This window comes from Blennius ocellaris, assembly GCF_963422515.1.
Source record: "Blennius ocellaris genome assembly, contig: SCAFFOLD_79, whole genome shotgun sequence".
Taxonomy (NCBI): domain Eukaryota; kingdom Metazoa; phylum Chordata; class Actinopteri; order Blenniiformes; family Blenniidae; genus Blennius; species Blennius ocellaris.
The window spans coordinates 133,763-161,481 of NW_027661942.1; the positions used below are offsets into that span (position 1 = coordinate 133,763).

A 27,719-nucleotide genomic window follows, 5' to 3' on the forward strand; every position below is an offset into this window, starting at 1 on the left:
CTAGTGGCTCTAATACCTACAGTAACTAGTGGCTCTATTACCTACAGTAACTAGTGGCTCAGTACCTACAGTAACTAGTGGCTCTATTACCTACAGTAACTAGTGGCTCAGTACCTACAGTAACTAGTGACTATTACCTACAGTAACTAGTGGCTCAGTACCTACAGTAACTAGTGACTCTATTACCTACAGTAACTAGTGACTCAGTGCCTACAGTAACTAGTGACTATTACCTCCAGTAACTAGTGGCTCAGTGCCTACAGTAACTAGTGACTCAGTGCCTACAGTAACTAGTGACTATTACCTACAGTAACTAGTGGCTCAGTGCCTACAGTAACTAGTGACTATTACCTCCAGTAACTAGTGGCTCAGTGCCTTCAGTAACTAGTGACTATTACCTCCAGTAACTCGTCACTCAGTACCTACAGTAACTAGTGACTATTACCTCCAGTAACTAGTCACTCAGTGCCTACAGTAACTAGTGACTATTACCTACAGTAACTAGTGACTCAGTGCCAACATAACTAGTGACTATTGCCTACAGTAACTAGTGACTCAGTGCCTACAGTAACTAGTGACTATTACCTCCAGTAACTAGTGGCTCAGTGCCTTCAGTAACTAGTGACTATTACCTCCAGTAACTCGTCACTCAGTGCCCACAGTAACTAGTGGCTCTATTACCTCCAGTAACTCGTCACTCAGTGCCTACAGTAACTAGTGACTATTACCTACAGTAACTAGTGACTCAGTGCCAACATAACTAGTGACTATTGCCTACAGTAACTAGTGACTCAGTGCCTACAGTAACTAGTGACTATTACCTACAGTAACTAGTGACTCAGTGCCTACAGTAACTAGTGACTATTACCTCCAGTAACTAGTGGCTCAGTGCCTTCAGTAACTAGTGACTATTACCTCCAGTAACTAGTGGCTCAGTGCCTTCAGTAACTAGTGACTATTACCTCCAGTAACTCGTCACTCAGTGCCTACAGTAACTAGTGACTATTACCTCCAGTAACTAGTGGCTCAGTGCCTACAGTAACTAGTGACTCAGTGCCTACAGTAACTAGTGACTATTAACTACAGTAACTAGTGGCTCAGTGCCTACAGTAACTAGTGACTATTACCTCCAGTAACTAGTGGCTCAGTGCCTTCAGTAACTAGTGACTATTACCTCCAGTAACTCGTCACTCAGTACCTACAGTAACTAGTGACTATTACCTCCAGTAACTAGTCACTCAGTGCCTACAGTAACTAGTGACTATTACCTACAGTAACTAGTGACTCAGTGCCAACATAACTAGTGACTATTGCCTACAGTAACTAGTGACTCAGTGCCTACAGTAACTAGTGACTATTACCTCCAGTAACTAGTGGCTCAGTGCCTTCAGTAACTCGTCACTCAGTGCCTACAGTAACTAGTGACTATTACCTCCAGTAACTAGTGGCTCAGTGCCTACAGTAACTAGTGACTCAGTGCCTACAGTAACTAGTGACTATTACCTACAGTAACTAGTGGCTCAGTGCCTACAGTAACTAGTGACTATTACCTCCAGTAACTAGTGGCTCAGTGCCTTCAGTAACTAGTGACTATTACCTCCAGTAACTCGTCACTCAGTACCTACAGTAACTAGTGACTATTACCTCCAGTAACTAGTCACTCAGTGCCTACAGTAACTAGTGACTATTACCTACAGTAACTAGTGACTCAGTGCCAACATAACTAGTGACTATTGCCTACAGTAACTAGTGACTCAGTGCCTACAGTAACTAGTGACTATTACCTCCAGTAACTAGTGGCTCAGTGCCTTCAGTAACTAGTGACTATTACCTCCAGTAACTAGTGGCTCAGTGCCTTCAGTAACTAGTGACTATTACCTCCAGTAACTCGTCACTCAGTGCCCACAGTAACTAGTGGCTCTATTACCTCCAGTAACTCGTCACTCAGTGCCTACAGTAACTAGTGACTATTACCTACAGTAACTAGTGACTCACTGCCAACATAACTAGTGACTATTGCCTACAGTAACTAGTGACTCAGTGCCTACAGTAACTAGTGACTATTACCTACAGTAACTAGTGGCTCTATTACCTACAGTAACTAGTGGCTCTATTACCTACAGTAACTAGTGGCTCTATTACTTACAGTAACTAGTGGCTCAGTACCTACAGTAACTAGTGGCTGTATTACCTACAGTAACTAGTGGCTCAGTACCTACAGTAACTAGTGACTATTACCTACAGTAACTAGTGGCTCAGTACCTACAGTAACTAGTGACTATTACCTACAGTAATTAGTGGCTATTACCTACAGTAACTAGTGGCTCGGTGCCTACAGTAACTAGTGACTATTACCTACAATAACTAGTGACTCAGTACCTACAGTAACTAGTGGCTCGGTACCTACAGTAACTAGTGACTATTACCTACAGTAACTAGTGACTCAGTGCCTACAGTAACTAGTGACTCAGTACCTACAGTAACTAGTGACTATATTACCTACAGTAACTAATGGCTCTATTACCTACAGTAACTAGTGGCTCTATTACCTACAGTAACTAATGGCTCTATTACCTACAGTAACTAGTGGCTCAGTACCTACAGTAACTAGTGGCTCTATTACCTACAGTAACTAGTGACTCTATTACCTACAGTAACTAGTGGCTCTAATACCTACAGTAACTAGTGGCTCTATTACCTACAGTAACTAGTGGCTCAGTACCTACAGTAACTAGTGGCTCTATTACCTACAGTAACTAGTGGCTCAGTACCTACAGTAACTAGTGACTATTACCTACAGTAACTAGTGGCTCAGTACCTACAGTAACTAGTGACTCTATTACCTACAGTAACTAGTGACTCAGTGCCTACAGTAACTAGTGACTATTACCTCCAGTAACTAGTGGCTCAGTGCCTACAGTAACTAGTGACTCAGTGCCTACAGTAACTAGTGACTATTACCTACAGTAACTAGTGGCTCAGTGCCTACAGTAACTAGTGACTATTAACTCAAGTAACTAGTGGCTCAGTGCCTTCAGTAACTAGTGACTATTACCTCCAGTAACTCGTCACTCAGTACCTACAGTAACTAGTGACTATTACCTCCAGTAACTAGTCACTCAGTGCCTACAGTAACTAGTGACTATTACCTACAGTAACTAGTGACTCAGTGCCAACATAACTAGTGACTATTGCCTACAGTAACTAGTGACTCAGTGCCTACAGTAACTAGTGACTATTACCTCCAGTAACTAGTGGCTCAGTGCCTTCAGTAACTAGTGACTATTACCTCCAGTAACTCGTCACTCAGTGCCCACAGTAACTAGTGGCTCTATTACCTCCAGTAACTCGTCACTCAGTGCCTACAGTAACTAGTGACTATTACCTACAGTAACTAGTGACTCAGTGCCAACATAACTAGTGACTATTGCCTACAGTAACTAGTGACTCAGTGCCTACAGTAACTAGTGACTATTACCTACAGTAACTAGTGACTCAGTGCCTACAGTAACTAGTGACTATTACCTCCAGTAACTAGTGGCTCAGTGCCTTCAGTAACTAGTGACTATTACCTCCAGTAACTAGTGGCTCAGTGCCTTCAGTAACTAGTGACTATTACCTCCAGTAACTCGTCACTCAGTGCCCACAGTAACTAGTGGCTCTATTACCTCCAGTAACTCGTCACTCAGTGCCTTCAGTAACTAGTGACTATTACCTCCAGTAACTCGTCACTCAGTGCCTACAGTAACTAGTGACTATTACCTCCCGTAACTCGTCACTCAGTGCCCACAGTAACTAGCTGCTCCCTCCAGGTCCAAGCTGACCCAGATCGTGGTGGACGTGGCGGCCGGCCCGTTCAAAGATCGCACCGTCATGTTTCTGGGTTCGGACGACGGACACGTGCTGAAGGTTTTAGTGTCGACTCATCAGGACCACGGCTTTGGATCCAAGCTGCTGGAGGACATCGACGTCTACAACCCCACCAAGTCAGCCTGACCCTCATTCATTCATCATCCATCCATCCATTCATTCATCCATTCATCATTCATCCATTCATTCATCCATTCATCATTCATCCATTCATTCATCCATCCATTCATCATTCATCCTTACATTCATCATTCATCCTTCATCATTCATCCATTCCTCATTCATCCATTCATTCATCCATTCATCCTGCATCATTCATCCATCCATTCATCCTTCATCATTCATCCATTCATTCATCCATCCATTCATCATTCATCCATTCATCATTCATCCATCCATTCATCATTCATCCATTAATTCATCCATTCATCCATCCATCCATTCATCATTCATCCATCCATCCATTCATCATTCATCCATTCATTCATCCATCCATTCATCATTCATCCATCCATTCATCCATCCATCCATCCATTCATCATTCATCCATTCATCATTCATCCATCCATCCATTCATCATTCATCCATTCATCCTTCACCATTCATCCATTCATCATCCATCCATTCATTAATTCATCCATTCATCCATTCATCATTCATCCATTCATTCATCCATCCATTCATCATTCATCCATCCATTCATTCATTCATTCATTCCAGCAATTCTGATCATTCACCAAGAATTCATCTTTAAAATACAAACTATAGATCAGATTTATATTTCTGTAATTTGTATTGATAATTTTGAATTTTTGTGTGTGTGTGTGCGTGTGTGTGTGTGTGTGTATGTGTGTGTGTGTGTGTCCAGGTGTGACGTTCAGGGACAGGAGGACAGGACAGTTTTGTCTCTGGAGTTGGACAAAGAGCATCATGCTCTGTTTGTGGCCTTCAGCAGCTGCGTGATCCGAGTCCCACTGAGCCGCTGTGTTCAGCACGGAGGCTGCAGGAGGTGAGGTGTCTCACCCTCTCACCCTCTAACTGTCTCACCCTCTATCCGCCTCATGTCTCGCCCTCTATCCGTCTCACCATCTCGCCCTCTAACTGTCTCACCATCTCACCCTCTGTCTCACCATCTCGCCCTCTAACTGTCTCACCCTCTATCTGCTTTGTGTCTCGCCCTCTAACTGTCTCACCATCTCACCCTCTAACTGTCTCACCCTATATCCGCCTCATGTCTCGCCCTCTAGCCATCTCACCATCTCACCCTCTAACTGTCTCACCCTCTATCCGCCTCATGTCTCGCCCTCTAATTGTCTCACCATCTCAGCCTCTAACTGTCTCACCCTCTATCCGCCTCGTGTCTCGCCCTCTATCCGTCTCACCATCTTGCCCTCTAACTGTCTCACCATCTCGCCCTCTAACTGTCTCACCCTCTATCCGCTTTGTGTCTCGCCCTCTAACTGTCTCACCCTCTATCCGCCTCATGTCTAGCCCTCTATCCGTCTCACCATCTCGCCCTCTAACTGTCTCACCATCTCGCCCTCTAACTGTCTCACCCTCTATCCGCTTTGTGTCTCGCCCTCTAACTGTCTCACCCTCTATCCGCCTCATGTCTAGCCCTCTAGCCATCTCACCATCTCAACCTCTAACTGTCTCACCATCTCACCCTCTAACTTTATCACCATCTCACCCCTCTCACTGTCTCACCCTCTAACCATCTCGCCCTCTAACCATCTCAGCCTCTAACTGTCTCACCCTCTATCCGCCTCATGTCTCGCCCTCTATCCATCTCACCATCTCGCCCTCTAACTGTCTCACCATCTCACCCTCTAATTGTCTCACCCTCTATCCGCCTCATGTCTCACCCTCTATCCGCTTCGTGTCTCGCCCTCTATCCATCTCATGTCTCACCCTCTATCCGTCTCATGTCTCGCCCTCTATCCATCTCACCATCTCACCCTCTAACTGTCTCACCCTCTATCCGCTTCATGTCTCGCCCTCTATCCGTCTCACCATCTCGCCCTCTAACTGTCTCACCCTCTATCCGCCTCATGTCTCGCCCTGTATCCGTCTCACCATCTCACCCTCTAACTATCTCACCCTCTAGACGCCTCATGTCTCGCCCTCTATCCGTCTCACCATCTCGCCCTCTAACTGTCTCACCCTCTATCCGCCTCATGTCTCACCCTCTATCCGTCTCACCATCTCGCCCTCTAATTGTCTCACCCTCTATCAGCCTCATGTCTCGCCCTCTATCCGTCTCACCATCTCGCCCTCTAACTGTCTCACCCTCTATCCGCCTCATGTCTCGCCCTGTATCCGTCTCACCATCTCACCCTCTAACTATCTCACCCTCTAGACGCCTCATGTCTCGCCCTCTATCCGTCTCACCATCTCGCCCTCTAACTGTCTCACCCTCTATCCGCCTCATGTCTCACCCTCTATCCGTCTCACCATCTCGCCCTCTAATTGTCTCACCCTCTATCAGCCTCATGTCTCGCCCTCTATCTGTCTCACCATCTCACCCTCTAACTGTCTCGCCCTCTATCCGTCCATCATCTCGCCCTCTAAATGTCTCACCAGCTCTTCCTCTAACTGTCTCACCCTCTATCCGCCTCATGTCTCGCCCTCTATCCCTCTGTCTCACCCTCTAACTTTCTCACCATCTCACCCCTCTCACTGTCTCACCCTCCCACTTTCTCACCCTCTAACCATCTCGCCCTCTAACCATCTCAGCCTCTAACTGTCTCACGCTCTAACGTCTCACTGTCTCATCCTCGAACCATCTCTCTGTCTCACCCTCTATCCGCTTCGTGTCTCGCCCTCTATCCATCTCATGTCTCACCCTCTATCCGTCTCATGTCTCGCCCTCTATCCATCTCACCATCTCACCCTCTAACTGTCTCACCCTCTATCCGCTTCATGTCTCGCCCTCTATCCGTCTCACCATCTCGCCCTCTAACTGTCTCACCCTCTATCCGCCTCATGTCTCGCCCTGTATCCGTCTCACCATCTCACCCTCTAACTATCTCACCCTCTAGACGCCTCATGTCTCGCCCTCTATCCGTCTCACCATCTCGCCCTCTAACTGTCTCACCCTCTATCCGCCTCATGTCTCACCCTCTATCCGTCTCACCATCTCGCCCTCTAATTGTCTCACCCTCTATCAGCCTCATGTCTCGCCCTCTATCTGTCTCACCATCTCACCCTCTAACTGTCTCGCCCTCTATCCGTCCATCATCTCGCCCTCTAAATGTCTCACCAGCTCTTCCTCTAACTGTCTCACCCTCTATCCGCCTCATGTCTCGCCCTCTATCCCTCTGTCTCACCCTCTAACTTTCTCACCATCTCACCCCTCTCACTGTCTCACCCTCCCACTTTCTCACCCTCTAACCATCTCGCCCTCTAACCATCTCAGCCTCTAACTGTCTCACGCTCTAACGTCTCACTGTCTCATCCTCGAACCATCTCTCTGTCTCACCCTCTATCTGCCTCATGTCTGACCCTCTAACCATCTCACTGTCTCACCCTCTAACCACCTCACGTCTCACCCTGTAATGTCTCAGCGTCTAACCACCTCACGTCTCACCCTCAAACCGTCAGTCTCACCCTCAAACTTTCTTACAATCTCATCCCTCTCACTGTCTCACCCTCGAACCGTCTGTCTCACCCTCAAACTTTCTCACCAGCTCACTCTTCTAACTGTCTCACCCTTTAACAGTCATCCTCTCTTGTCTCACCCTCTAACCGTCTCACTGTCCCAACCTGCAACTGTCTCTAACCGTCTGTTTCACCCTCTAACCTTCTCACCCTCTAACTGTTTCACCGTTTCACCCTGTAACCATCTCACCCTCTAACCGCCTCACCCTCTGTCTCACTATCTCACCCTCTAACCGTCTCACCATCTGTCTCACGTCTCACCCTCTAACCTTCTGTCACACCCTGTAACCATCTCACCCTCTAACTGTCTCACCATCTTACTGTCTCACACTCTAACCGTCTCACGTCTCACCCTCTATCTGTCTCACCCTCTAACCATCTCACTGTCTGAACCCTCTAATGTCTCACCGTCTCGGCCTCGAACCGTCTCACCTTCTAACTCTCTCACCCTTTAACCGTCTCACCTCTAACTGTCATCCTTGAACCGTCTCACATCTCACCCTCAAACTTTCTCACCATCTAACTTGTCTAACCGTCTCACCCTCTAACCCAGTGGTTCTCAATTATTTTCTGTCACGCCCCCCCTAGAGGACAGAATTTTTTTCAGGCCCCCCCCCCCCCGAATTGTACTACCATTGAGAACTTGATAATATGTATTTATTTATCTGTATAAACCACTGTATCAGTTGCTGCACCAGCATTCTGCATACAATCGCCTGATTATCAAAATAAATCTCTATGGTGTGAGGTTTTATGCACCTTGCGATGTAGTGGGCAACTTTATAAGAGGCTAACAGGCTTTTTTGTTTACTGATGCCGCGCTGACACAATGACCGGCTTGTTGGCCATACTCATGGAGTTTACCATGAAACAACTCCAGTGGCTTACTGACATAACGGGTGTATGGTCTCCAGGTGTATGGTCTCCAGGTGTATGGTGTATGGTCTCCAGGTGTATGGTGTCTGGTCTCCAGGTGTATGGTGTATGGTCTCCAGGTGTATGGTGTCTGGTCTCCAGGTGTATGGTGTATGGTCTCCAGGTGCCGTCTTCATTTATTTGGTCTCATGCTCCGCTGCCAGAGTTTTTAGGCATAAAACACAAACGGGTGTTTCCTGGTTTCCGACGTGTTCACGGTAAACCTAAGGGCGATGTAGCATCGTCATATCTCCTGCTCTTACTAGCTTTATGTTTACTGTCACCTGTTTTCTTTTCCTCTGACGCCTCATCCTTTTTTCTTTTCACTCCTGTCAGAAACTTCTCCACCTCTCCTCCTCCTCCTCCTCCAGCTCTGTACACCGGTGTTCATGTGTAGTACTTCTTCTTCTCTACTGGTTGAACAGGCAGCCTGTTGATTAGTTTGAGCACTGCTGCCACCTAGTGGCTGGAGGCCCTTTTTTTTATCCTTCAAGCATGAATAAAGACACTAATACTGAAAGTCACGCCCGCCTCGCGCCCGCCTCACGCCCCCCCTTGACACCCCACCACGCCCCCCCAGGGGGGCGCGCCCCACCATTTGAGAAGCACTGCTCTAACCTTCTCACTGTCGCGCCCTCTAGCCATTTCACCATCTCACCCTCTGTCTCAGCCTCTAACTGTCTCACCCTCTAACCATCTCACCCTCTAACCTTCTGACTGTCTCACATCTAACCCTCTAACGTCTCACCATCTCACTCCTCACTGTCTCACCCTCTAACCATCTCACCGTCTAACCGTCTCACTGTCTCACCTTCTAACGATCTCACGTCTCACCCTCTAACCTTCTAAACGCCTCAACGTCTTGGCCTAAATCCATCTCACCCTCTAACCATCTGACTGTCTCATGCTCTAACCCTCTGGATCACCCTCTAACCGTCTCACTGTCTCACCCTCTAACGTCTCACCCGCTAACGTCTCACCCTCTAACGTCTCACCGTCTCGGCCTCTAACTGTCTCACCCTCTAACCCTCTTACCGTCTCACCATCTCACCCTCTAACTGTCTCACCCTCTAATGTCTCACCCTCCAACACTCTCACCCTCTAACCGTCTCACCGTCTCAGCCTCTAACATCTTACCCCCTGTCTCACCCTCTAACCGTCTCACCCTCTAATCATCTCACCGTCCCAACCTGCAACTTTCTCACCCTCTGTCTCACCGTCTCATCCTCTAAATGTCTCACCATCTAACCAACTGTCTCACCCTCTTACTTGTCTCACCCTCTAACCCTCTGTCTCACCCTCTAACTGTCTCACCATCTAACCCTCTAACCGTCTCACCCTCTAATCCTCTCACCCTCTCACCCTCTGACTGTTTCACGCTCTAACCCTCTGGATCACCCTCTAACCATCTCACCCTCTGTCTCACCTCTAACCGTCTCACCGTCTCACCCTCTGACTGTCTCACGCTCTAACCCTCTGGATCACCCTCTAACCGTCTCACGTCTCACCCTCTAACCGTCTCATGTCTCACCCTCTAACCGTCTCACCATCTCGGCCTCGAATCGTCTCACCTTCTAACCCTCTGACCCTCTAACCGTCTCACTGTCTCACCCTCTAACCCTCTAACCATCTCACCATCTCACCCTCTAACCGTCTCACCATCTGACTGTCTCACGCTCTAACCCTCTGTCTCACCCTCACTCTGTTGCTGTCTCACACTCGGTCATAATAATAATAATGTATTATGCCTTTTATTTGTATTGACCTTTACATGTGTGAGTGCTAAAGTGCTAATTACCACAATAGAGAATATTTACAAAAAGGCAACAAAATAAAAAATGATTTAAAAAACAAGAAAAACCTCAATGAGAGCTGAAATGTTTTGATGGAGTTCCAGAGGTGGGGGCTCCACCCTCCACCCTCCCACAGTGGAAGGACCAGCTTCTTCGGCTGCTCCACCTCGTTGTGTGAAGAGTGCCGGGCGCCGCCATGCTAATAGCCTCCGGTGGAGGTGTGTCATGTTTAGACGCTAGCAGAGCAGCAGCTGCTCGTTAAAACGCTTGAATTCTGAGCTCGAGGTTTAAACATCGCTTGTATCCATTGGGAGCATTTTGAGTTCAGTGTCTTGCTCAAGAACACTTCGGCATGTGAAGATTGGAATCAAACCTGCAACCTTCCGATTGAGAGACGGCCCCTCTACCAACCAAGCTATACCTCCTCGGACCTCATGCTCTCTTAGCATTCTGAGCCCAGCAGGGCAACCGGGACTTCAGACTGCAACTGGACACAGTAAACTGAGAACAAGTCCAACAAGAGGAAACCCTCGAGCCTCGGGGACAAAAGTCCAACAAGAGGAAACCCTCGAGCCTCGGGGACAAAAGTCCAACCAGAGGAAACCCTCGAGCCTCGGGGACAAAAGTCCAACCAGAGGAAACCCTCGAGCCTCGGGGACAAAAGTCCAACCAGAGGAAACCCTCGAGCCTCGGGGACAAAAGTCCAACCAGAGGAAACCCTCGAGCCTCGGGGACAAAAGTCCAACCAGAGGAAACCCTCGAGCCTCGGGGACAAAAGTCCAACCAGAGGAAACCCTCGAGCCTCGGGGACAAAAGTCCAACCAGAGGAAACCCTCGAGCCTCGGGGACAAAAGTCCAACCAGAGGAAACCCTCGAGCCTCGGGGACAAAAGTCCAACAAGAGGAAACCCTCGAGCCTCGGGGACAAAAGTCCAACAAGAGGAAACCCTCGAGCCTCGGGGACAAAAGTCCAACAAGAGGAAACCCCCGAGCCTCGGGGACAAAAGTCCAACAAGAGGAAACCCTCGAGCCTCGGGGACAAACGTCCAACAAGAGGAAACCCTCGAGCCTCGGGGACAAAAGTCCAACCAGAGGAAACCCTCGAGCCTCGGGGACAAAAGTCCAACAAGAGGAAACCCTCGAGCCTCGGGGACAAAAGTCCAACAAGAGGAAACCCTCGAGCCTCGGGGACAAAAGTCCAACAAGAGGAAACCCTCGAGCCTCGGGGACAAAAGTCCAACAAGAGGAAACCCTCGAGCCTCGGGGACAAAAGTCCAACCAGAGGAAACCCTCGAGCCTCGGGGACAAAAGTCCAACCAGAGGAAACCCTCGAGCCTCGGGGACAAAAGTCCAACAAGAGGAAACCCTCGAGCCTCGGGGACAAAAGTCCAACCAGAGGAAACCCTAGAGCCTCGGGGACAAAAGTCCAACCAGAGGAAACCCTCGAGCCTCGGGGACAAAAGTCCAACCAGAGGAAACCCTCGAGCCTCGGGGACAAAAGTCCAACCAGAGGAAACCCTCGAGCCTCGGGGACAAAAGTCCAACCAGAGGAAACCCTCGAGCCTCGGGGACAAAAGTCCAACCAGAGGAAACCCTCGAGCCTCGGGGACAAAAGTCCAACCAGAGGAAACCCTCGAGCCTCGGGGACAAAAGTCCAACCAGAGGAAACCCTCGAGCCTCGGGGACAAAAGTCCAACAAGAGGAAACCCTCGAGCCTCGGGGACAAAAGTCCAACAAGAGGAAACCCCCGAGCCTCGGGGACAAAAGTCCAACCAGAGGAAACCCTCGAGCCTCGGGGACAAAAGTCCAACCAGAGGAAACCCTCGAGCCTCGGGGACAAAAGTCCAACAAGAGGAAACCCCCGAGCCTCGGGGACAAAAGTCCAACAAGAGGAAACCCTCGAGCCTCGGGGACAAAAGTCCAACAAGAGGAAACCCCCGAGCCTCGGGGACAAAAGTCCAACCAGAGGAAACCCTCGAGCCTCGGGGACAAAAGTCCAACAAGAGGAAACCCTCGAGCCTCGGGGACAAAAGTCCAACCAGAGGAAACCCTCGAGCCTCGGGGACAAAAGTCCAACCAGAGGAAACCCTCGAGCCTCGGGGACAAAAGTCCAACAAGAGGAAACCCCCGAGCCTCGGGGACAAAAGTCCAACAAGAGGAAACCCCCGAGCCTCGGGGACAAAAGTCCAACCAGAGGAAACCCTCGAGCCTCGGGGACAAAAGTCCAACAAGAGGAAACCCTCGAGCCTCGGGGACAAAAGTCCAACAAGAGGAAACCCCCGAGCCTCGGGGACAAAAGTCCAACAAGAGGAAACCCCCGAGCCTCGGGGACAAAAGTCCAACAAGAGGAAACCCCCGAGCCTCGGGGACAAAAGTCCAACAAGAGGAAACCCTCGAGCCTCGGGGACAAAAGTCCAACAAGAGGAAACCCTCGAGCCTCGGGGACAAAAGTCCAACAAGAGGAAACCCTCGAGACTCGGGGACAAAAGTCCAACCAGAGGAAACCCTCGAGCCTCGGGGACAAAAGTCCAACAAGAGGAAACCCTCGAGCCTCGGGGACAAAAGTCCAACAAGAGGAAACCCTCGAGCCTCGGGGACAAAAGTCCAACAAGAGGAAACCCTCGAGCCTCGGGGACAAAAGTCCAACAAGAGGAAACCCCCGAGCCTCGGGGACAAAAGTCCAACCAGAGGAAACCCTCGAGCCTCGGGGACAAAAGTCCAACAAGAGGAAACCCTCGAGCCTCGGGGACAAAAGTCCAACCAGAGGAAACCCTCCAGCCTCGGGGACAAAAGTCCAACAAGAGGAAACCCTCGAGCCTCGGGGACAAAAGTCCAACAAGAGGAAACCCTCGAGCCTCGGGGACAAAAGTCCAACAAGAGGAAACCCTCGAGCCTCGGGGACAAAAGTCCAACAAGAGGAAACCCTCGAGCCTCGGGGACAAAAGTCCAACCAGAGGAAACCCACGAGCCTCGGGGACAAAAGTCCAACCAGAGGAAACCCTCGAGCCTCGGGGACAAAAGTCCAACAAGAGGAAACCCTCGAGCCTCGGGGACAAAAGTCCAACAAGAGGAAACCCCCGAGCCTCGGGGACAAAAGTCCAACAAGAGGAAACCCCCGAGCCTCGGGGACAAAAGTCCAACAAGAGGAAACCCTCGAGCCTCGGGGACAAAAGTCCAACCAGAGGAAACCCCCGAGCCTCGGGGACAAAAGTCCAACAAGAGGAAACCCCCGAGCCTCGGGGACAAAAGTCCAACAAGAGGAAACCCCCGAGCCTTGGGGACAAAAGTCCAACAAGAGGAAACCCCCGAGCCTCGGGGACAAAAGTCCAACAAGAGGAAACCCCCGAGCCTCGGGGACAAAAGTCCAACAAGAGGAAACCCCCGAGCCTTGGGGACAAAAGTCCAACAAGAGGAAACCCCCGAGCCTCGGGGACAAAAGTCCAACAAGAGGAAACCCCCGAGCCTCGGGGACAAAAGTCCAACAAGAGGAAACCCTCGAGCCTCGGGGACAAAAGTCCAACAAGAGGAAACCCTCGAGCCTCGGGGACAAAAGTCCAACAAGAGGAAACCCCCGAGCCTCGGGGACAAAAGTCCAACAAGAGGAAACCCTCGAGCCTCGGGGACAAAAGTCCAACAAGAGGAAACCCTCGAGCCTCGGGGACAAAAGTCCAACAAGAGGAAACCCTCGAGCCTCGGGGACAAAAGTCCAACCAGAGGAAACCCTCGAGCCTCGGGGACAAAAGCTTCTCTCTTTGCTTCACATTGCGAGGAAAATATCATTTGGATGCATGTCTGGAGTTGTGATGTGATGAGGGTAACGGTCTGTCTCTCTGCAGAGCCTGTCTGGCCTCTCGGGATCCCTACTGCATCTGGCTTCGCACCGGCAGCTGTGCCAACATGGCGCCGGGCTTCAAGTACGTCACTTCCTGTCTCAGTCCCTCCGTGTGTGTGTGTGTGTGTGTGTGTGTGTGTGTGTGTGTGTGTGTGTGTGTGTGTGTGTGTGTGTGTGTGTGTGTGTGTGTGTGTGTGTGTGTGTGTGTGTGTGTGTGTGTGTGTGTGTGTGTGTGTGTGTGTGTGTGTGTGCAGACAAAACTACACAAGATGAACTACACACATTGGGTGCAAGAGGCTTTGTGGAGTTTCCCACTGAATCGATGAAGAAAAGTGTTCCCTCTGGAACACTGACCCATTAGCTGCTCTCTGATTGGCTGCTGCCACTAAGCTCCTCCCCTTGATGTGTGTGTGTGTAGGGCCGGCTTCGAGCAGGACGTGGAGGGTGTGCACTCGTTCCACCTGGACAGCTGCCACGGTGAGGGAACCCACAGCTTCTCCACACCAGCTTCAAGCCTCGTTTCCACTCTCATGAGACCACTTCATTTAGTAACTAGTATTCTAACGGCTTACTATTTACACACCAGTAATCACACTACATTTACTTCTACAAGTCACTGGGCCTTAATGTTGCAGCAGTACATTGAAGCCTTACTATTGTAGTGTTAGCAGGAGGTCAAAGGTTAAATATGAATCAACAGGAGGTCAAAGGTCAAATATGTACCAGCAGGTGGTCAAATATGTACCAGCAGGAGGTCAAAGGTTAAACATGTACCAGCAGGAGGTCAAAGGTTAAATCCGCATCACCAGGTGGTCAAAGGTTAAATATGGACCAGAGGAGGTCAAAGGTCAAATGTGTGTCGGCAGGAGGTCAAAGTTAAATGTGTGTCGGCAGGAGGTCAAAGGTTAAACATGTACCGGCAGGGGGTCAAAGGTTAAACATGTACCAGCAGGAGGTCAAAGGTTAAATGTGTGTCGGCAGGAGGTCAAAGGTTAAACATGTACCGGCAGGAGGTCAAAGGTTAAACATGTACCGGCAGGAGGTCAAAGGTTAAACGTGTACCGGCAGGGGGTCAAAGGTTAAATATGAATCAGCAGGGGGGTCAAAGGTTAAATATGAATCAGCAGGAGGTCAAAGGTTAAATATGAATTATCAGGAGGTCAAAGGTTAAACATGTACCAGCTGGAGGTCAAATGTTACATGTGTGCCAGCAGGAGGTCAAAGGTTAAACATGTACCAGCAGGAGGTCAAAGGTTAAACATGTACCAGCAGGAGGTCAAAGGTTAAACATGTACCGGCAGGTGGTCAAAGGTTAAATGTTGATCAGCAGGGGGTCAAAGGTTAAATGTTGATCAGCAGGGGGTCAAAGGTTAAATGTTGATCAGCAGGGGGTCAAAGGTCAAATGTGAATCAGCAGGGGGTCAAAGGTTAAATATGAATCAGCAGGAGGTCAAAGGTTAAATGTGAATCAGCAGGAGGTCAAAGGTTAAACATGTACTGGCAGGGGGTCAAAGGTTAAATGTGAATCAGCAGGGGATCAAAGGTTAAATATGAATCAGCAGGAGGTCAAAGGTTAAATGTGTGCCAGCAGGAGGTCAAAGGTTAAACATGTACCAGAAGGAGGTCAAAGGTTAAACATGTACCAGCAGTAGGTCAAAGGTTAAACATGAATCAGCAGGAGGTCAAAGGTTAAACGTGTACCAGCTGGAGGTCAAAGGTTAAATGTGTGCCAGCAGGAGGTCAAAGGTTAAACGTGTACCGGCAGGAGGTCAAAGGTTAAACGTGTACCGGCAGGGGGTCAAAGGTTAAATGTGAATCAGCAGGGGGTCAAAGGTTAAATGTGAATCAGCAGGGGGTCCGGCATGGATCAGAACTGAGTTTTTGGTAAAACCGTTTTTTATGTTGAGATGGTAGGGGGTTTTGTCGGCAGCCACTAAAAAGTTACATGTAATCTAACTTAGTTACTTTTAAAAATCAAGTAATCAGTATAGTAAAAAAGTTGCTTTTAAAGGAGTAACGAGTAATCAGTAATCAGATTACTTTTTCCAAAATAAATGTGTTAACACTGTCTGTGTGGTACAGTTCAGGTTTTTGTGTGTTTCCATTGGACAAAGTTGTGGATGCTACCAAAAGAACCCAGCGGTAATGATTTATACTAACCCCTCCGTTGAGGTAGCGAGCATATTGGTACGCTTCCATACGGAGGAGCAGCCGTCTGCTGATTGGTCAGTGACGATTGTCATTCTGGACAGGCAGCAACATTTAAATATCTCATCAGTTGTAAAAACCCTCCTTTGTTCACAAACACCACTTTGTGCTCACTGGTCATTTAGTTAAGTGGGTTTATTGGAATGTGGATGCTCCACTGCCCCCTGGTGGTCCGATGAGGTAACAGGGAGCTGGACACTGTGTTCACAATGAGAACGTGGTCTGAGCTGTGGAACCCACAACATGGCTTTGCTCCGACGCCTGAGCAGCGCAGCAACTCATGTGTTCCACTGGTCCTCGTTTACTGTCACGTGATGACATCACATACCTGCATCACTGCACGGCGTTCACAACCCGCCTACATTTGAACGCAGGGGTGTCCAAACTGGGTCCTGGAGGGCCGCTGTGCTGCATGCTTTAGTCTCTGCCTGCTTCAGCAGACCTGGATGTAATGATGATGTCATCACCAAGGCTGTGAAAAAGCCCAATAACAGCCCTTCATTGCAATCAGGTGTGTTGAAGTGGGAGGAGCTAAACCCTACAGGACTCCGGCCCTCCAGGATTGGACTTGGACAGCCCTGTTTGAACAGTACACTCTGTGATGGAACAAGACAACACAGTTGGGTCTCGGTACATTTTGCCGTAATGTGCCATACTGTAATGTACTGCACAATGGAAGCGAGGCTTGAGAGAACCTTCAGCTTAAATTTGTGACGCCACTTTTTGTCTTTCAGCCGACGTGTTGGCGACGACTCGGAACCAAGAGTCTGCAGCTGACTCTGCCTATGGTAAGAGGCTCCTCCTCCTCTTGGATCCTTTCTAGTTTGGACTCTTACTTTACTACGTTGCTTTATGGACTTTCATCTGGTGTTAGACATCTGGTCTAAAGTGGTTCTCCTTCTCGGATCTGGTGGACAACTGGAGCTGTGAACCGGTTCAAGGGTCCGACTGGAGCTGTGAACCGGTTCAAGGGTCCGACTGGAGCTGTGAACTGGTTCAAGGGTCCGACTGGAGCTGTGAACCGGTTCCAGGGTCCGACTGGAGCTGTGTTGTGGTTCTGTGGAGTCGTTTAGCTTTGATTTGCTGGTTTGTTTCATGAAGAAGTGTTTTGGGTGTTTCAGTGACAAATGGTCCCTCAGGGTCTCTAAACCTGATTCCAGTCTGTCATATTAGAGACACGCGCAGGAAACAGAGAGGATTCTGGGAGTTCAGCCCAATTCCATTGACGGAGCAGCACCACCCTCCAGTCTAGAATCCTCCTCCGTCATCAGAGAGGCAGCAGCAGGAAACCAGCACTTCCTGGACCAGAGAATCTCCATAGCAACCAAAAGAGATCGGTTCAAAGACCAGTCAGACCAGATTCAGAACCTATTAGAGACTCCGTTCATCACAGTTCAGGAAGAAATATAAATACGAGAGAAAATCGTAATGATCTTGGAGTTACCATGAGAACTGAATGACTTCCTGTCTGTGTTTCCTTCTGTGAAAAGTCTTGCTGTGGCACTGCTGCGCACTGCGTGGTGGTTGGCACTGCGTGGTGGTTGGCACTGCGTGGCGGTGAGCACTGCGTGGCGGTGAGCACTGCGTGGCGGTGAGCACTGCGTGGCGGTGGGCACTGCTTGGCGGTTAGCACTGCGTGGTGGTTAGCATTGCATGGCGGTTAGCACTGCGTGGCGGTTGGCACTGCGTGGCTGTTAGCACTGCATAGTGGTTAGCACTGCATGGCGGTTGGCACTACATGGCGGTTGGCACTGCGTGGCGGTTGGCACTGCGTGGCGGTTAGCACTGCGTGGTGGTTGGCACTGCGTGGCGGTGGGCACTGCGTGGCGGTTGGCACTGCGTGGCGGTTGGCACTGCGTGGTGGTTGGTACTGCGTGGCGGTGGGCACTGCGTGGCGGTTGGCACTGCGTGGTGGTTAGCACTGCGTGGTGGTTGGTACTGCGTGGCGGTTGGCACTGCGTGGTGGTGGGCACTGCGTGGTGGTTGGTACTGCGTGGCGGTGGGCACTGCGTGGCGGTGGGCACTGCGTGGTGGTTGGTACTGCGTGGCGGTTAGCACTGCGTGGCGGTTGGCACTGCGTGGCGGTTGGCACTGCGTGGTGGTGGGCACTGCGTGGTGGTGGGCACTGCGTGGCGGTGGGCACTGCGTGGCGGTGGGCACTGCGTGGCGGTTGGTACTGCGTGGCGGTTAGCACTGCGTGGCGGTTGGCACTGCGTGGTGGTTGGCACTGCGTGGTGGTGGGCACTGCGTGGCGGTGGGCACTGCGTGGCGGTGGGCACTGCGTGGTGGTGGGCACTGCGTGGTGGTTGGTACTGCGTGGTGGTGGGCACTGCGTGGTGGTTGGTACTGCGTGGTGGTGGGCACTGCGTGGTGGTTGGTACTGCGTGGCGGTTGGCACTGCGTGGTGGTTGGCACTGCGTGGTGGTGGGCACTGCGTGGCGGTGGGCACTGCGTGGCGGTGGGCACTGCGTGGTGGTTGGTACTGCGTGGCGGTTGGCACTGCGTGGTGGTTGGCACTGCGTGGTGGTGGGCACTGCGTGGCGGTGGGCACTGCGTGGCGGTGGGCACTGCGTGGTGGTTGGTACTGCGTGGCGGTTAGCACTGCGTGGCTTATTTGATGCGATGCGAGTGAAGCCCGTCAGATGGCGCTGCCTCTGGACTGACAGAAATTGGCCGTTATGTGACGACGTGCCATCATGAGACAGGCGTGGACATTGTGTCGATACAGATGATGATGAGTTCCTGGACGACTCGACACCGTCCGTCGGCGACCTGAACATAAGCCACGGCTTGTTGTGCCGCGCACGAAGCTAACTGTTGAAAAGGGCATTTTGCCCTCCAGGCTGACTGCTCAGGCCGTTTGGCAGCAACGAGCTGAACACTTCCCGGGACACTTCCACTTTCTTCGTCACGTTCGATGACTGATGAAATGAAAGCGATTCTTTCTCTCCTGCATCCAAATGTAAACGTCTTCTCACATTTTCTCTACACACTTTAACTGATTTTGACTTTTGAGATTTATTTCAGCCCAGATTTTGTTTTTACAAGTTTTACTCTCAATGTGTTGTTGCAAGGCCTGTGACCGTAACAACTTTTGTTATACCATATATTGTCCTACAAACTATTGCTGATGAATGATATTATTGTCAAAAACAAATTTGAGACCAAATTAACAACGAATATAGTGAAAATATATCAGAATAATGAAAGTATACACTTTCAAATGCAATAGGTATATTTCCCATTGTAATTTGAATGTCAAGAACTAGTCACAGACAAGAAATGGTTAGACGAAATAAAACAAACAAAAAACTGCACTTGACTAAAAATCACAACCTCATCAAACAATACAAAAACCCAGTCAAATATATCCACTCCATTAGTACTACTTCAATATTTCAGGTCTGTTCCACTGTGTTAGTAGTACTTGAGTATTTCAGCTCTGTTCCACTGTGTTAGTAGTACTTGAGTATTTCAGCTCTGTTCCACTGTGTTAGTAGTACTTGAGTGTTTCAGGTCTGTTCCACTGTGTTAGTAGTACTTGAGTATTTCAGGTCTGTTCCACTGTGTTAGTAGTACTTGAGTGTTTCAGGTCTGTTCCACTGTGTTAGTAGTACTTGAGTATTTCAGGTCTGTTCCACTGTGTTAGTAGTACTTGAGTATTTCAGCTCTGTTCCACTGTGTTAGTAGTACTTGAGTATTTCAGCTCTGTTCCACTGTGTTAGTAGTACTTGAGTATTTCAGGTCTGTTCCACTGTGTTAGTAGTACTTGAGTATTTCAGGTCTGTTCCACTGTGTTAGTAGTACTTGAGTGTTTCAGGTCTGTTCCACTGTGTTAGTAGTACTTGAGTATTTCAGGTCTGTTCCACTGTGTTAGTAGTACTTGAGTATTTCAGCTCTGTTCCACTGTGTTAGTAGTACTTGAGTATTTCAGGTCTGTTCCACTGTGTTAGTAGTACTTGAGTGTTTCAGGTCTGTTCCACTGTGTTAGTAGTACTTGAGTATTTCAGGTCTGTTCCACTGTGTTAGTAGTACTTGAGTATTTCAGGTCTGTTCCACTGTGTTAGTAGTACTTGAGTGTTTCAGGTCTGTTCCACTGTGTTAGTAGTACTTGAGTGTTTCAGGTCTGTTCCACTGTGTTAGTAGTACTTGAGTGTTTCAGGTCTGTTCCACTGTGTTAGTAGTACTTGAGTGTTTCAGGTCTGTTCCACTGTGTTAGTAGTACTTGAGTGTTTCAGGTCTGTTCCACTGTGTTAGTAGTACTTGAGTATTTCAGGTCTGTTCCACTGTGTTAGTAGTACTTGAGTGTTTCAGGTCTGTTCCACTGTGTTAGTAGTACTTGAGTATTTCAGGTCTGTTCCACTGTGTTAGTAGTACTTGAGTATTTCAGTCACATAAGAAAAGGTTGGACTTCCTGCTCTGCTCCTCCGAGGTCCTCCGGCTAAAAATAGCGAGTAAAAAGCTTGTTTTTAATTTAAAGTGGCGCCGGCGTTTTCCCAGCAGCCCAGTGAAGGACGACTGCTCCTCTAAACGCTGCTCCACATCACAGCCACTTCACAGTGACGCGCTCTGCAGCAGCACCGTGACTTTTGGTCGACCTGGGATCTGTTACACTGCCAAACTAACTGATTACTGCAGAGTAACTGGACTCTCATTACTAACAGTTCCGTGGGCTTGTTGTGGAGCTGCTTTCTCTCACTGTTAGCATTTGTATTCTAATCCTGTTAACTCTGCTAAAGCTAACTGTGGTTCATTGACTGTCATTTTTGTCTTAAAGCAGTCAACTATTAGTCTTGTAGGACTTGCTTCAAAATAATATTATTAGCAATCACTCACAACAGAAATTATATAATAAAGACAACGGTTAATGCTATTGCTAAAGCTAACTAAACCACTTGACATGTTATTTCGTTGCGGTTGAAATGGTTGAAGAGCTTCAACGCTGCTGTTCTTTTACATCCTGCTATCATGAGCAATAGCCTCTTTAATACAAAAGCAAAAGCTTCACTCACCAGCTGGCTGTCAGCTAATGGTTAGCATTAGCATTATTTGAAACTGCCTTTAATGTGAAAATTGCATTATTTGCTCATTGCGTTTGTTGCTTTTTATCATACATGAGAATACTCTGAGTTATGTTTGAGTTATTAAGCAATCGGTCCTTTTAGCATTTGGTGGAAACGCCAGATTCAGCTCATGTTGATGCTAATAGCAGTATTAAAGCTCACTGTTACTCTATGAGGGAGTCGTTAGTTACTTTGACTTCCTTGTTTTGTGGTTCCTGCGCAAAATTAACTCGGACATTAGCATTGGCCAACCACAGCTAATGCTAATGCTAACGAGCTGAGCCACTTTGACACAGTTTCAGAGCCGCTAACTCGGCACATTGTTAGCTTTAGCCTCTGGCACTTTATGGTGGAAACAACAATTCTGACTTGTGGTGAAGCGAGCTCACTTTGGAGTAAGATCAAATCTATGGCGGTAATATTGGTGAAAAAGGTGGAATTTATAGTTGTGTACCTCCATAAAGTCAAACCAGAGTAAAACATTTGAGACGTTACTTGTTACTCGTCGTAGGTAGAAACTGTTGAACCGCTGCATACCGAGACCGTTGACAGAGTACTAGTGAAAAAAGAAAAGTTAAGTTCTTCGCGGATTTTGCTTATTGCGGGTTATTTTTAAAACGTAACCCCTGCGATAAACGAAGGACCACTGTCAACTCCAAGCTTGTTGATCAAGTTATCATACTTATCAGTAGTTTAATAGTTGAGTCTCTCCCCTGATGGCCTCCGATGCCTCATCAGTCCAGTAGGATGTCAGGTTCTCTGCACACGTCTGTGTGATTTCATTACAAAATCAAGCAACAGCGCCCCCCCAGTGGCCCGGCAGACTACCTACATAGTGTGTCCGCTGCTGCAGTGGAAACACACCCGTTATTTGTAACAGATTCGGTGTCGTCACATGAGACGTTGTGTAAATAAAGCCTGAGAGCAGATGAAGTTTGGACCAGTTCCACTCTGTCTGTCAGCTTTCATCTCAGCACAGTGTCGGTCTGAACCTGCAGGAACTTTATACACTTCTAGGACTACAAACATGGAGGCTAATGTCACTGCAGGACTACAAACATGGAGGCTAATGTCACTACAGGACTACAAACATGGAGGCTAATGTCACTACAGGACTACAAACATGGAGGCTAATGTCACTACAGGACTACAAACATGGAGGCTAATGTCACTGCAGGACTACAAACATGGAGGCTAATGTCACTGCAGGACTACAAACATGGAGGCTAATGTCACTACAGGACTACAAACATGGAGACTAATGTCGCTACAGGACTACAAACATGGAGGCTAATGTCACTGCAGGACTACAAACATGGAGGCTAATGTCACTACAGGACTACAAACATGGAGGCTAATGTCACTACAGGACTACAAACATGGAGGCTAATGTCACTACAGGACTACAAACATGGAGACTAATGTCGCTACAGGACTACAAACATGGAGGCTAATGTCGCTACAGGACTACAAACATGGAGGCTAATGTCGCTACAGGACTACAAACATGGAGGCTAATGTCGCTACAGGACTACAAACATGGAGGCTAATGTCGCTACAGGAGTACAAACATGGAGGCTAATGTCGCTACAGGACTATAAACATGGAGGCTAATGTCGCTACAGGAGTACAAACATGGAGGCTAATGTCGCTACAGGACTACAAACATGGAGGCTAATGTCGCTACAGGAGTACAAACATGGAGGCTAATGTCGCTACAGGAGTACAAACATGGAATCTTTTCATCATTGAGATGGTTTTCCGGTTCACATTTGAATGTAGCTTTTGTTAAATACTTCCTAACTAAGAGATTTGTAGCTTTGTCCTTCAGATCTGTGAAGTTTTTACACATCAGCACATCATGAGTGTGACTGTTGGTGAACGTTCTAGCGGCTGACCAGTCAGAACACGTCTCAGCTAGCGGAACCCGACAAAGTCCAGGGTGTGACGGAGAGCAGCCAGGCTCAGTGCTGCAGGGAATCACTTAATTCTTATTCTCCTCGCACGCGCACACACACACACACACACACCTGTAGTGTGTCAGGTGTGTGTGTGACCTTTAAAGTGAGCAGGATTGTGTGCGTTAGCAGCGTTTTTCAGTGGTGAAGCGAAAAAGTCAAACTTGACAAGGTCTCTCCCCTTTTCTCACCCCTCCCTCCCTCCCTCGGTTAATCCATCCACACCTGTCATTTCTCTCTAACGCCCCCCCCCCCCCCCCCCCCCCCCACGTGGTGCTGCCTCTGGCCTCTGTTGCTGCTGTCGAGCTGAATACCAATGGCTCTGCTGGGGAAGGAGTGGGTGAGAGAGCATTGCTGCAGATGAGAGAGCGAGGGAGCTCATGCTAATGGAGGAAGTTTCTGGAGCTTGTCTTGAACGTTACTCCACCTTAAAGCAGCAGATCACTCTGCTGATCACCCTGCTGATCACTCTGCTGATCACTCTGCTGATCACTCTGCTGATCACTCTGCTGGTCACCCTGCTGATCACTCTGCTGATCCCTCTGCTGGTCACCCTGCTGATCACTCTGCTGATCCCTCTGCTGATCACTTTGCTGATCACCCTGCTGATCACTCTACTGATCACTCTGCTGATCACTCGGCTGATCCCTCTGCTGATCCCTCTGCTGCTCACCATGCTGCTCACTCTGCTGATCACTCTGCTGATCCCTCTGCTGATCACTATGCTGATCCCTCTGCTGATCACCCTGCTGATCACTCTGCTGATCCCTCTGCTGATCCCTCTACTGATCACTTTGCTGATCACCCTGCTGATCCCTCTGCTGATCACCCTGCTGATCCCTCTGCTGCTCACTCTGCTGATCCCTCTGCTGCTCACTTTGCTGATCACCCTGCTGATCACTCTGCTGATCACCCTGCTGATCACTCTGCTGCTCACTCTGCTGCTCACCATGCTGCTCACTCTGCTGATCACCCTGCTGATCCCTCTGCTGATCCGTCTGCTGCTCACTCTGCTGATCCCTCTGCTGCTCACTTTGCTGATCACCCTGCTGATCCCTCTGCTGATCACTTTGCTGATCACCCTGCTGATCACTCTGCTGATCACTCTGCTGATCCCTTTGCTGATCCCTCTGCTGATCACCCTGCTGATCACTCTACTGATCACCCTGCCGATCCCTCTGCTGATCACCCTGCTGTCCCTCTGCTGATCCCTCTACTGATCACCCTACTGATCCCTCTGCTGATCACCCTACTGATCCCTCTGCTGATCCGTCTGCTGATCCCTCTGCTGATCACCCTGCTGATCCCTCCCCTCATGTTCCAGGAGTGTGAGCCCAGCCTGGGGTCAGAAGGAAGCCATGTATTCCTGGTGTGCCACAGTTTCTGTCAGGTGGACGTGACACTAACAGTTTCTACACTAGTGTTGTAGACGACTGTCATACAAGACTTCCAGTGGTGACTTGTTGGTGGCTCCTCTACGGCGTGGCAATGTTGGCGAGTGAAGGATGAGAACATGTTAACGATCTGACAAAGCAGAGAGATCGTAGAATCATGATCTATAGAACACATTGACCTGCTGACGTACAGCATAGAGCGGCAACATGTAGAATCATTCTATGTATTGCAGTTCTACGCTGCAGCGGCAGAAGTTTCACCTGCCAACCAGTCAAAGTGAACTACAGCGTGTCTTGTGGTTGTGTAGCCAGGAGGCGTGGCTGAAGGACAAACCAGGATGTGGTCCTGAGAAGACCCCCCCACCACACACACACACACACACACACGACCAAACACAAACAACCCTGAGTGTCCCAAGCAAAATGATTCTATCTTCTCACCGTTAGTCATGTTGATTGGTGAAGTGCTCTGTTGATTTTGATGTTTCAATTTGAGTGTGTTCAAATTAAAACATTTTATAAAATGAAATAACCTCGCTTATTTCTGTATGGCGTCTAAAGTAGCCCAAACAAGTGTGTCACTTCCTGTCCCCTCCACTGTCCTCCAGCTACTCTGGAGGACTCAGTCTCTCCCAGACCAAACCCCAGATCCTGGAACCCGGTCCTTCTGCCACTCCACTTGATCCGACTCTGAATGTTCTGAGGTTCTACTATCAACACTCATTTCTTCTCTCGTCTTCCATCAAAGTCGTCTTGTATCAAAGCAAAGCCTTGACTCCTGGTGTTGCGGCAGAGAGAATTCAAACCTGGGGACGGAGCAGTACAGCGTTCTCTTCTTCTTTTGATCCCTTTGATGAGTTTTACACTCTGGAACACTTGAGAGCGTCACAACTGACAATAATGAGAGCGAGTCAGCTGTGTGTGTGTGTGTGTGTGTGTGTGTGTGTGTGTGTGTGTGTGTGTGTGTGTGTGTGTGTGTGTGTGTGTGTGTGTGTGTGTGTGTGTGTGTGTGTGTGTGTGTGTGTGTGTGTGTGTGTGTGTGTGTGTGTGTGTGTGTGTGTGTGTGTGTGTTTTTTTTGCTGAGTCATTGTATCTGAGCGTCTTTGATGTCTTTCTGGACCTGATGAGCTGAATGCAGCCAAACAATAAACACTTTCATCTCTCAGTTCTCGCTCTTCTGCTCCTTTTCTCATCCATCCATCCTGATGCCCCCCTCCTCCATCAGATCTGTCCATATCCTCCCTCGTCTCCTCATTACCCCTCAGCTCTGTCTCACCTTTACTTTACCCTCACACCCTCCTTCATCTCTTCATCCTCTGTAACTTCCTTTCAGCAGCACGTTTTCGCATCCACGTGCACCTCCAGCCCATGTGCACACACACACACACACACACACACACACACACACACACACACACACACACACACACACACACACACACACACACACACACACACACACACACACACACACACACACACACACCTTTCAATTTGAGTCCAGGCACAGGGAAGAACCATTAATGTAGTGAATTCAGCCTGAACACGAGGCACCATTTATATAGTGTTTTGCAGTTTGGCTATTGATGATGAATAATTATCAACGATCTGATGTGTATCAGAACCTCGGAGCTCCACCTGTCTTAACAGGAAATGATAGCCAATTCAGTTCTATCAGTCTCATAAGATATACTAAACTGTTAATCAGGAAGTTGAATTAATAGTTAAATTAATTACAATTACCAGAATTAACAGTCAAGCTTGAAGGATTTTGGAGTTCTTGACACAGAAGAGTCGACATTTCATTCTCCTTTGTGCTCATTAATAAAACAGCAAGTATGATTCCAAACATATTTATTTACAATGAAAACAAATAAAACACAGAGTCTAACTACCTATATACAGCTTTCTGTCTGTCTGTGGCAGAGCTAACGTTGGTTTACAGGTTGATCACTGCTCCTAATATCATTATCTATAGAACTCAATCACTGTAACAGAACCAACACATCTTCATAAAGTTAAACAGTTCTATCATAGCATCAGGTTTAACTAATCTCAGGTAAAGCCCAGTTGTTCCCACTTCCTTGAAGGAGTTCAGTTGTTGTCCTGCTGGAGGGAAGCTGGTGTCTTCTCCTGTAGTTAGCACCTCCTGCTAACTGTGGTTGCTGGTTCTGCAGGCTGAGGAGAAGAAGATGAAGTTGATGTTTCAGGAGTCCTTCTTTGCAGCTCCTGGTTGTTCCTTTTGTCCAGACTGAGGAGCTGGTCGCTCAGGTCTGTGATGCTTTTCCTGCTGGTTGAGGGAAACACAAAGAAGTTCTGTGAGGCGTCGTTTCCCTGGTCCGTCCTGGAGGAACTGCTTGGTTTTCCTGGTTGATGGGAGATCAGACTCTGGGTGCTGGTCTCTGGACCAGGGGAAGGTCTGACCCTCGTGGTGGGTCAGCAGAGGAGTTGAGGAGTGAAGGCCCTGGTTGCAGGCCTCTGGTGTTAGCTGTATGCTAACGCTGGGTGAGTGTTAGCTGTATGCTAACACTGGGTGAGTGTTAGCTGTATGCTAATGCTGGGTGAGTGTTAGCTGTATGCTAACGCTGGGTGAGTGTTAGCTGGATGCTAACGCTGGGTGAGTGTTAGCTGTATGCTAACACTGGGTGAGTGGTAGCTGTATGCTAATGCTGGGTGAGTGTTAGCTGTATGCTAACACTGGGTGAGTGTTAGCTGTATGCTAACACTGGGTGAGTGTTAGCTGTATGCTAACACTGGGTGAGTGTTAGCTGTATGCTAACACTGGGTGAGTGTTAGCTGTATGCTAACGCTGGGTGAGTGGTAGCTGTATGCTAACGCTGGGTGAGTGGTAGCTGTATGCTAATACTGGGTGAGTGTTAGCTGTATGCTAACGCTGGGTGAGTGTTAGCTGAATGCTAACACTGGGTGAGTGTTAGCTGGATGCTAACGCTGGGTGAGTGCTAGCTGTATGCTAACGCTGGGTGAGTGTTAGCTGTATGCTAACACTGGGTGAGTGTTAGCTGTATG

General features: G+C 48.7%; 1 protein-coding gene across 1 annotated transcript in view; it reads left to right on the top strand.

The window, feature by feature from the left end:
• Positions 1 to 27,719, top strand: part of LOC308148543 (semaphorin-6D-like) — a gene marked incomplete at both ends in the record, with an annotated part of 110,558 nt that overhangs the window by 52,879 nt on the left and 29,960 nt on the right. Inside the window, 5 exons of the mRNA XM_080522010.1 lie at positions 3,813 to 3,986; positions 4,739 to 4,879; positions 14,074 to 14,151; positions 14,488 to 14,546; positions 17,012 to 17,065. Coding sequence (XP_080378136.1) covers positions 3,813 to 3,986; positions 4,739 to 4,879; positions 14,074 to 14,151; positions 14,488 to 14,546; positions 17,012 to 17,065 — 506 coding nt within the window. The remainder of the gene's footprint in view (positions 1 to 3,812; positions 3,987 to 4,738; positions 4,880 to 14,073; positions 14,152 to 14,487; positions 14,547 to 17,011; positions 17,066 to 27,719) is intronic.